General features: G+C 43.3%; 1 protein-coding gene across 7 annotated transcripts in view; it reads left to right on the top strand.

The window, feature by feature from the left end:
• Nucleotides 1-3: 3 nt before the first annotated feature.
• Nucleotides 4-10998, top strand: part of ube3d (ubiquitin protein ligase E3D) — a 159112-nt gene continuing 148117 nt past the window's right edge. For all 7 annotated transcript variants that reach the window (XR_007957062.1, XR_007957063.1, XR_007957064.1 and 4 more), the window contains exons 1-2: nucleotides 4-339; nucleotides 8966-9162. Coding sequence is in view for 4 of the 7 variants with exons in the window: in XM_052025342.1 (XP_051881302.1) it covers nucleotides 215-339; nucleotides 8966-9162 (322 nt within the window). In the remaining 3 variants the exon portion in view is untranslated. The remainder of the gene's footprint in view (nucleotides 340-8965; nucleotides 9163-10998) is intronic.

Below are 10998 nucleotides of genomic sequence, written 5' to 3'. Positions count from 1 at the left end.
CCGGGTCCGGGCTCCGGCGGAGGGAGGTGCGCGTGCGCGACCCCGGGTCCGGGCTCCGGCGGAGGGAGGTGCGCGTGCGCGGCCCCGGGTCCGGGCTCCGGCAGAGGGAGGTGCGTGTGTGCCGTGTCCGGCCGGGGTGCGGGACCGGGACCCGGGGACGTGCACGTGCTTCGTCCCGGGCCGGGTTCGGAGGAGCGAGCCGCGTGCTGGTTGGATGTTGCTTTGTCACATTTACCCTCAGCTGTGCGGCATCGGCGAGGAAATGGAGACAAAGATACCTCTGCCAGGGGTTTTCTTAGAGATAAGGAACAGCACGCAAACCGGACACTTAGTATTAGGGTAACTTGTTTTCTTTCTTTATTATGTAAGCTATCAAAGATAATGAGCTGCACTTCTCAACCAGTTTCTGGATTTAAAGGACATTAACGAAGTGCTATGGTGCAATATGGTTTTAACTCAAGTTGCCTTTAGATGCATTGCAGTTTTAGCAAAACAAATTGGAACACATTTTAGGAAGCGGATTTGTATTGGTTCTATCATTGGTCTTAAAGATCTGGATAATTTAAACTGTCGTTTTTAATAGAAATTAAATTTAAAATGTTGGAAATGCTCATCAGATCAGGGTGCGTGTGTGGACAGCAAAAACAGTTAACGTTTGAGTTTGGTGACTTGTCATCGTGACTTTTAAATTTTAACAGATTAACTACACCTAAAAGGGAAAGTAAGAAAGTTTGTGCATCATAAGTTAACGAGGTTTGTAAGGAAAATGGTGATCAACTAGTTCATGTTGCAGCTGAACAAGAGCTGGTAATGAAAGGGTTGTTGATGTGTGGTAACTAGTTTTTTCTTAGCCCTGTCACCATTTTCATGCTCTCCCTTTGCCTTTCAGCCTCATTTTCCAGCAGTTGTATTTAAGATCAAAACAAACATTTATGATCCTCATCAAAAATAGCCCTACCACACATTCCACCCTCGTCTGACTGCTGTTCAAGGCTGAACCTATTCACTTGTAATCTTAGCATCCTACCTCGGTAGCCCCTTCAGAGTTGTGGATGACTTGCTTCCACTGTAGTTCTATGGGTTCTGAGGTGGGAGATGAGACCAACAGATTTCACTTTTGAGGGGCAGGTAGTGCCTGATAAGACAGGTGGATAGGTAGATTGTGAAGGGGTATTGTTTACACTGGGCTTCCATGTGCTCTTGATGTGTGGACTCGGTCTTCAGTGTTACTTTGGGGTGGAGGTTCCCAAATGTCAATGGGATGTTGCATTTTTCAGGAAGGCTTAGATTCATAGAGCTGTAAAGTACGGAAACAAGCCCTTTGGCCCAAATCATCCATGCCAACCATGATACCTATCTTGCTAATCTCATTTGCTTGCATTAGGCCCATAATTATCTACCCCTTTCCTATCCATGTACCTGTCCGAATGCCTTTTAAACATTGAACACATCGTGTACAAACTCTGATCACCTCCTTGAATCTCTTTCTTTTGTCCATCTGGTAATGTCTTTCTGTGACAGCTTGGAATAGGTTTTCAATTTTATGCACCAGTCATGCAAGGAATGTGGCCTTCCCAATGGCGTGGACCGATATAGGGTGGGGGGATGTTGACCTGGGAGCTTTGTCTTCTAGTGGATTTGGAGGATTTTGTAGAGACGGCGTAGGTGGTACCTCTCCAATATCTTGAATTCTTGCTGTAGGTAGTCCAAGATTCAGGAACATATAGAAGGATCATTGTTGCCTGGTAGAGCGTGGATTTGTGTTGGGTTTGAGATCTTTGCCCTCATGCAGAAGGCAGTGATGAATATCATCACTGATGTCTGCCTTTGCTGAGAAGTGGCTCCTGAGATATGAGTGATTCATGTTTTCCAGGGTCTTGCCAAGAACGTTTATTATTGGAGGGCAGTTTTGTATATTGGGGAAAGGTCAGTAGAGGTCCTTTGTTTTGCCGATGTTAGATGTAAGGCTCATCCTCGTGTGAGCTTTGGTGAATGATTTGAGTATGATTAGGAACTTGGCCTCAAAGTATGCAAATTCAAGTACTGTCTGCATACTGCAGCTCGACTCCTGAGGTTGAGGTGACTGTACCCTTTAGTGAGTTAAATGGTGTTAGATTGGGAAATTTTAATGTACAAAGGGATTTAGGTGTCCTTTTATATCAACCACTGAAGGAAAGCATGAAAGTGCAGCAAGCAGTTAGGAAGGCAAATGGTGTGTTGGCCTTCATAGTGAGAACATTTGAGTACAGAAGCAGAGATGTCTTGCTGCAGTTAAATAGGACTTGGTGAGACCGCATCTGAATAATGTGTATAGTTTTGGTCTCTTTCATCCCCACCCCAACCCCCCCAAAAAATCCCTCCAAGAAATGATATACTTGCCGCAGAGGAAGTGTAACAGAGGTTTACCAGACTCCTCCCTGGGATGGTGGGACTGCAATATGAGGAAGGGGTTAGCACAGATAGGTATCATGGTTGGCATGTTGACTAAGTTTGTACTCACTAGAGTTTAGAAGAATAGGAGGGAATCTTATTTAAAATGGGCAGACTGGATGTGGGGAGGATTTTTAGAATGAGGAGATTTTTTTTTACCCAGTGGGTGATGAACCTGTGGACTGATCAACCACAGAGGGCTGTAGAGGCCAAATTACTGAATTTAAAAATGAAGTAGGTACATTTCCAGAGTTAAAAGGCATCAAGATATATGGGTGAGAGCAGAAATGGGTATTAAGAATGAGGATCAGCCTTGATCATGTTGAAGCAGGCTCAATGTGCCAAAGAGTCCTGCTTCCATTTTCTATGTTTTCTGAAGATAATCACGATTCCGGCCCCTGGCGAGACCTCTTTCCTAGATGTGGAAGATGAGATTGTGAATCTTATGACTGAACTTTCTCCCTGTCTAGAAGAGCTTTATCAGAAATACAGTCCGCTCCCAAAGCCTTGTTGTTTCTCCATTGGTATATGGTTTATTTGATTTCTTGGTGGCTAGGAGCAGCTGCAAGGCTGGCCTAGATAGAGAACTGTGAGATGAATTCACTGAGTTCATGTTATAGATAAAGTTAAGATTAAGGAGTTCTTTGAAGTAGTCATTCCAGTGGGTCATAGTGTCATAGAGAGACAACATGGAAACAGGCCCTTTGGCCCACTGAGTCCATGCCAACTATCAACTACCCATTTATATTACTCCTACACTAATCCTTCTTATTCTCCTTACATTCTCATCAACTTCCCCCAGATTCTACCACGTACCTATACGCTCAGGGCAATTAACAGTGACCAATTAACCTACCAGCCTGCACACCTTTCGAATGTGGGAGGAAACCGCAGCACCTGGAGGACACTCACTCGGTCACAGGGAGAACGTGCATACTTTACGCAGCACCCAAGGGCAGGGTTGAACCTGGGTCTCTGGCACTGAGGCAGCGGCTTGACTAGCTGTCTCTCCTTGCTAAGTTCATCTCTGATCTTGGTTCTTAGTGAGCTGAGGTGTGTTTGGGCTGTTGAAGGTCTTGGCAGCCCTGAAGAATCTGCTTATCTTATGGTTATTGTAGATTTCTGGGTCTTTGCCACTCCTTCCATTCACTGTCTGTTTGTTAGGTCATGGAATTTCTGCTGGACTTCAACTTTCAGATGTCTGTAGAACTGTTACTGTTCCCTTGAGGTATGCAGGAGCTTCCAATCCAGGAACACTTTGAGTTTGCAGTTAATCAGCTTCTGGATCTCCAGGTTATTCTCATCAAACTATTCCTGGTATTTACTGGTAGATATGCCAAGAATCTCTTCATTGGGGTGATCCGTACTCTGTGGACACTCTGCGCCTCCCATCGGCTGGGAGTGGACCCCTGATCAGTGAGGTACTCTCTGTGAAGAGCTGCTGATGAGGGGTCTTTGACATTGACCTTCTACTGGCAGTGTTTCTGTTGACGCTGGTGTTTTGGGTCAGCTTGATGGAGACACCAGATCGGATTAGTCACCAGTACTTGTGAATTTGTGAGTGAAGTTCCTCACCACCAAGTTTTAGTATTTCAACAGTGAACGTCCTTGTGTTCTCTTGCTCGGACGATGATATAATTGACCGGTGCCAGCACCTAGATCAGGAGGTCATGTGTTCATCTCTCTGACAAAACAAGGTGTTGATTATGACAAGGCCAAGCTCCAAGCATTTTGTCAGGAGGAGGACCCTGTTGGAGTTGGCCTTCCCTACTCCCTCCTCACTGACCATTCCTTGCCAGATGTTTACGTCTTTTCTCACCCTGGTGTTGAACTCGCCTGGGAGGATCACTTTTATCTTCCCCGGGATGCGGGCCAGGATTTTTCCAAGGTGAGAGTGGAAGTCCTCCTCGGACTCGTCTCTAGCTTTCGGGGATGGCGTGTGGAATGAAAATGTATGTTGGTTCCATGTTAGAGTAAGCCAGGGGATCACTAATTCCATTGGGGGAGTCACTTAAAAGGCAGACCAGCTCACTCCATGGAAACGGCATTCTTCTTCCAGTTTGCCTTCCAGAAGGTGAAGTATCCATCGCTATGTTCTTAAAACTGTTGTGTCTTTCTCAAGGTGTCGATGTCAAAAGATCTGACTGTCCAATTTGATTGGTGCTGAACTTGGATGCCCGTAACTTCTGCATTACAAAAAATATTTCCTTCCTCTGTAAAAAAAAATCTGTTCCACTATGGTGCTGAAACCTTTCTTCATTGCTTTGTCACCCAGAGTTTTCACTTTTACAGTGCATTCCCAACCAGCCTCCGATCTATAATCTTCCACAAAATTCACCTCAGCTAAAGGTGTACAATCTAAATCCCAGAAAGAAAGATTTGTTTTTGGTGCTTTTCAGGTCCCTTTCAGCACATCAAAACACTCCATTGCCAATGAAGTACTTGTGAAGGGTAGTCGCTGTTGTAATATAGAAAATAAGGTAACCATCTTGTGCACAGCAAGCTCCCACCAACAGCAGTGTGATAATGATGAAATCATCTTTCTAGTGAGGGATGAGCATTGGCCTGAAGGTATCAGCCAATATCCTACATCAAGCTTCATCCACCCATCGCTCTTTCCAGGTTGACTTTTCTTAGATTAAGCAGACTGGGTCTATATTCTGTCAAGTTCAGAAGAATGGGCAGTGATCACATTGAAAACATATAAAATTCTTACTGGGTAGATGCAAAGGTACGTTTCCCTTAGCTGGGATATCTGGAACCAGGAGTCACAGTTTCAAGACAAGGGGTTCGTTCAGGACAGAGATGAGGAAAAATTTCTTCACCCACAAGGGAGAGGATCTTTGGAATTTTCTACCCAAGAGAGCTGTGGAGGTTTGGTTACTAGGTATTGGTTCTGGAATTGGTTTATTGGTATTGGTTTATTATTGTCACTTGTACCAAGGTACAGTGAAAAGCTTGTTTTACAAATCGATCGTACAGGTCAATTCATTACACAGTGCAGTTACATTGAGTTAGTACAAAGTGCATTAACAGTACAAAGTAAAGTGTCACAGCTACAGAGAAAGTGCAGTGCAATAAGGTGCAAGGTCACAACAAGGTAGACTGTGAGGTCATATTCCATCTTATTGTATAAGGGAACCGTTCAATAGTCTTATCATAGTGGGGTAGAAGCTGTCCTTAAGTCTGGTGGTACGTGCCCTCAGGCACCTGTATCTTCTACCCGATGGAAGAGGAGAGAAGAGAGAATGTCCTGGGTGGGTGGGGTCTTTGATTATGTTGGCTGCTACACCAAAACAACGAGAGGTAAAGACAGAATCCAAGGAGGGGAGGCTGGTGTCCGTGATGCGCTGGGCTGTGTCCACAACTCTCTATAGCTTCTTGTGGTCCTGGGCAGAGCAGTTGCCGTACCAAGCTGTGATACATCCAGTTAGGATGCTTTCTATGGTACATTGGTAAAAGTTGGTGAGAGTCAAAGGGGACAAACCAAATTTCTTTAGCCTCCTGAGGAAGTAGAGGCGCTGGTGAGCTTTCTTGGCCATGGCATCTATGTGATTTGACCAGGACAGGCTCTTGGTGATGTTCACTCCCAGGATCTTGAAGCTCTCAACCCTCTCAACCTCAGCACCATTGATGTAGATAGGTGCATGTACACCGCCCCCTTTCCTGAAGTCAATGACCAGCTCTTTTGTTTTGTTGACATTGAGGGAAAGATCGTTGTCATTAGGAATTGGAATTGGTTTATTATTATTGTCACATGTACCGAGGTACAGTGAAAAGCCTGTCTCGGATACAGTTCATATAGATCAATTTATTATACAGTGCATTGAGGTAGTACAAGATAAAACAATACAGAATGCAGAGTAAAGTGTCACATCTACAGAGAAAGTGCAGTGCAGGTAGACAATAAGGTGCAAGGTGATAATGAGGTAGTATATTCAAGACAGAATGATAGTTGTTTTTTTTATATTAATGGAATCAAGGGAAACGGGGCTTGTGCAGGAAAGTGGTGCAGAGCTGAAAGATAACCCATGGTTTTATTGAATGGTGGAACAGGCATTGGGGCCAAATGACCTACTCCTGATTCCATTTCTTGTATTCAGTTCAAATCAATCCCCTCCAGCACCTCAGGCTTACAGTTCCCATCCTTGTGTTTGAATCCCTCCAGGGTCATGCCCATCCTGTATCTGTCACCTTTCCAGCCATATGGTGCCCTCTCTCTTCAATTACCCATTCCCTTACATGGGTCTCCAGTTTATCCATTGTTGGCTATACATTTGGGCACCTAAGCCCCCTGCACTGGATTAATTCTTTCAATCCCTTCTGCTTTTCACTTACTTGATGCCTCCTTTAATACTCTCCTCATAATCCATCTTTTAACCGAGCTGCTAAATTTTTGGATGAGCATCCGTTTTTGTGACTATTCTTCTGAAGTGCCATGGTGCATTTTTTCTACAATTAATGTGCTGTGCAGATGGCAGTTGTAATTTGTCACATGTTTCTGTGATACTGCTGTTTCAAGTATTTAAAAGCATGTCACAGATGTGGCAGGTGTTCATTGAAATTTTCCTGAATTTTCATAATTTGTTTTAATGCAACCCTGGATACAAAATAGGCTTAGCTTTAGGAAACAGAACCATAGTAGATTATATTCATTGTCTGGAGGAAGGTATGCAGTAGTGTTCCCTGGAGGATCGGTGCTGAGACTATTGTTTTTCTTGACATACACTAATGACTTAGACTTGAATATACAGGACATCATTCCAAATGTGCTGATGGCACAAAGAAGTGAAGGGGGCTTTAGGAGGATACGGACGAATTGGTAGACTGGATGGACATGGAAAATAAAGACTAATGGAGAGAAGCAGGTGATCTGTTTGTGTAGAAAGAGCAAGGGTACAATTATAACAACTTTGCACAAATTTTCCAGGTTGAGAGAGCAACTTCTTTTTATAAAAAAACGTGCAGGATCCAGGTCTGTATAGTGACATGAGGTATAAAACTAGGGAAGTACAGTTAACCTTTATAAACAACTGGTTCTGCTGCAACTGAGTATTGACTTCAGATCCGGGCACCACGTTATGAGATGATGGGGAAGCCCGAGAGGGAATGCTGAAAAGAATAAGTAGACTTATCCCAGTGATGAGGGACTTTGGTTACATGGACAGACTGTAGCAGTTGGGATTGCCCTCTTCAGGGGTGGGGGGAGGGGGGAGGTAAAAGTGTGGTCAGATAGAAGTGCTTAGAATCGAAGAGTCAAGTGAAAAAGAGAACTTTTTCCATAAGTGGGAAGGTCAAGAAGCAGAGGACTCAGATCTGAGGTGATTGGTATAAGGGTGACAGGAAGAAGTGTCTTTTCACCCAGTGAGCTGACGTGATTTGGAATTCACTGCCTGAAAGACTGATGCAAGCAGATTTAATTGATTGCTGCTTTCACCAGAGCTTTGGGGAGGAAGTTGATGGAGAAAAGAGCTGGGGAAATGGTTTGACAGAATTGCTACTGCAGAGTGTCAACACTGGTTCCATAAGCCAAAAAGTAACAATATGGTGAAGTTATTGCACTAGCAGCCAGTTTTCTGTTGATTCAGAAAACTGAGTTTGAATCCTGGCTTGGCAAGTGAAGAATTTGAATTCAAGTAATTAACTAAATCTGAAATTAAAAAGAAGCAAGTCTCAGTACTGGTAACCATGAAACTATACTAGATTGTTAATTTAAAAAAAAGTTTGGTTCATTAATGTCCTTTTCTACATGTAAAGGAAGATCTGCTCTCACATGGACTAGCCTATATGTAATTCCAGACACACTGCTGTGGTTGGCTCTTAAATATGCTCTGAAAGGACCTAACGATGTCACATCGTAATCACTAATATGAAGCAGATGGGCCTGCAGTGGCTCACCACTAGATTCTTAAGGGCAATTAGGGATGGGCATTGACTGCTGGCCTTGCTAGCAATATTTGGATCTCAAAAAATATCTTAAAGAAAAGACTCGCCAAAATGGTTGACTCTTAACTGCCTCTTCAGTTCAGAGGCAACTGGGGATGGATAATAAATGCCAGCCATGTTCACATCCTATGAAGAAATAATTTTTTTAAATGGCTTTATCCCATGTAGTAACTCTTCTGCGATTCTACGCTGAAGTTCCTGCTGTGATTACAGAGCTTGGTCACTGTACCTCGGTACAAGTGACAATAATAAACAATGCCAATACTGTAAACTTCAGTCTTTCATTAGCAGATGCAAAATGTAGTAGTATATTGAATTAGGGAAATTGCGCATGAAAATCTGTCCACCTCTAACCTGATACTTATTACATACCCAGGTTGTTAATTGAATCTGCATAATGATACTGACTTTTCACTGTTATTTCTCTAATAATAATTATCTTCACAACATGATTCCTCTGGTCAGATTTAGACTAATGTATTCAAAAATGTAGGCATGTTTTGAATGCAGATGTTACAGGGTGGAGATGTGCTTTGATGCTCATTGAGTATGGGTCAACAACTAACGCTTTGTATTTTTTTCTGAGCAGGACCTTTACTGAGGACCGCTCAGAATTGCAAGTTATGCTTGGCCTGTCATCTATTAATCTTCAGACTTCTGAGAGGTGTATGAACTTTGGTTTGCCAGCAGGGGTCAGAATTGCTCCTTCCTCTTGCCGCAATCTCCAGTATATTGCAGGAGACGGGTTCCACATGAGGCTGCAACTTCTTACCGATGGACCTAAAGGTGATTATGATCTTGTATTTAGCTAGTATTTTACAAATTGTGCAATTGGCAGTAGATCATTCTTGGCCTCAGTCTTCTTAAAAATTTTCACTCCTTGAACGTCCACGTATCAGAGTCTATATTTCAATATGGCTGTATCTTAGAGGCAATCAGGTCATTCTTTAAAGGGCAAAGATCAGTCAAATTGAAAAGATCTTCAGCTATCACCCAAAATCACTCACAGCTACCACATCTTGGCACATATGACCCCTCAAATGCTCCATGTGATCAAGAAGATCCCAGTTTTAAGAGCTACAAAAAAAAAGCAGGTTTCCACTTCTAATTATATGCCAGGACTGTCTACAGACTGTTTGCAAATATGTATTGCAGGATGAACTTGGGTTAACTGGCTCCCAGGGACTGAAATCCTTCTATTCTCACTGTCCCGAGCTGTATTTAAGAGTAATCTATTGATTGAGGGCTGCTATATCTCAACTGCCTCCCAAAGAGAAGGACTTAAAGACAACCTGAATATTGTACTTGTCAAATACACTGGGTCAAATTGAGTAGAATTCAACTCGCTGCCCTCCTGAACTCACCATACTCGGAGGGGGTCAGGGTCAGGTGAGGCAGAGTGAGGCCTTGGGAAGGTTATCCTGGGGCACTTCACTTTTCATATGAAGAAATTTAAGAACTATTATGATTGCTGCAGATAATTAATAAAAGGTCACTTGAATTTGACAAAAAAATTAAAAAAGTATATTAGGCGCAAGTAAGTCATTGAAAATAATAAATATAGAAAGTAAAACAAAAAAAGTGAAAACTTAATTACCTTTCTTGCTCCTAATCTTCTGACCCTGACAGCTCATTTAAATGAATGTGGACTGAGATCGCATTGAGAAGTGGCTGGTGTAAGGTCAGGGAGAGAGATTCTGGGGCAAAGTGGATCTTTACTGTGGTAAATTGTGCTATAAGAAGACTGAATAAGATCATATGATGTGTGAGAAGTCTTCCGAACTTGGCTGACTTTTGCACTTTAAGGAGTTACTTGGTCACCTGTAACGTTGGGGAATTCCACATGGGGTCCACCACTGGAGTTATAGAATCATAGAATTGTACAGCATGGAGATAGACCATTCGGCCCAGCTCATGCATACTGACCAGTGGGCACCCTTCCTTGGTAATCCCATCGGCCAGCACTTGGTCCATAGCTGCCTTTGCTTAGATGGTTCAACTGGTCATCTAGGCACTTCTTAAATGCTGTCAATGACTTAGTTCCAGCCACTCTCTCGGGCAATGCATTCCAGGTACTTGTCACTGTCTGGGTGAAGAAGGTCCTCCTTACATCCCCTCTAAATCTCTTCTCCCTTACCCTGTCTTTGTCCTCTAGTTTTACCTACCTCTGCTATGGGGAAAAGATTCCTGCAGTCTACCCTATCTGCACCCCTCATAATTTTCTATACCTCAATCATGTTTCCTCCTAGCCTCCTCTGCTCCAGGAAGAACAGACCCAGCCTCTCTGGGCTCTCCTCAGAACTGAACTGCTCCATCCCAGGCAACATCCTTGTGAATCTCCTCTGCACCCTCTCCAACACTATTATATCCTATCCAATAGCATGGTGGAGTAGAGTGGAAAGTCTGGAAATGTCAGCCACAGTCGGCTTGTTTTGGGGGTGTGCACATGAAGTTACAATAGAATAACTTCATACCAAGGCCTAAGTTCTAACATCCTAACTTGTTTCCTGTTTATAACTGCTCGATTGCCCATAATTCGTATCTCCTAAATTGCTTCATTCTTAGAAAGTGGGGTTCTTGTTGCAGGCTTATCTGTTGAGGGAGAGATGTGGTATGAGGAAG

The sequence above is a fragment of the Pristis pectinata genome, chromosome 10 (genome assembly GCF_009764475.1).
Source record: "Pristis pectinata isolate sPriPec2 chromosome 10, sPriPec2.1.pri, whole genome shotgun sequence".
In the NCBI taxonomy this organism is placed as follows: Eukaryota; Metazoa; Chordata; class Chondrichthyes; order Rhinopristiformes; family Pristidae; genus Pristis; species Pristis pectinata.
The sequence above is the reverse complement of the archived record's forward strand: the minus strand, read 5'-3'. Positions and strand labels throughout refer to the sequence as shown.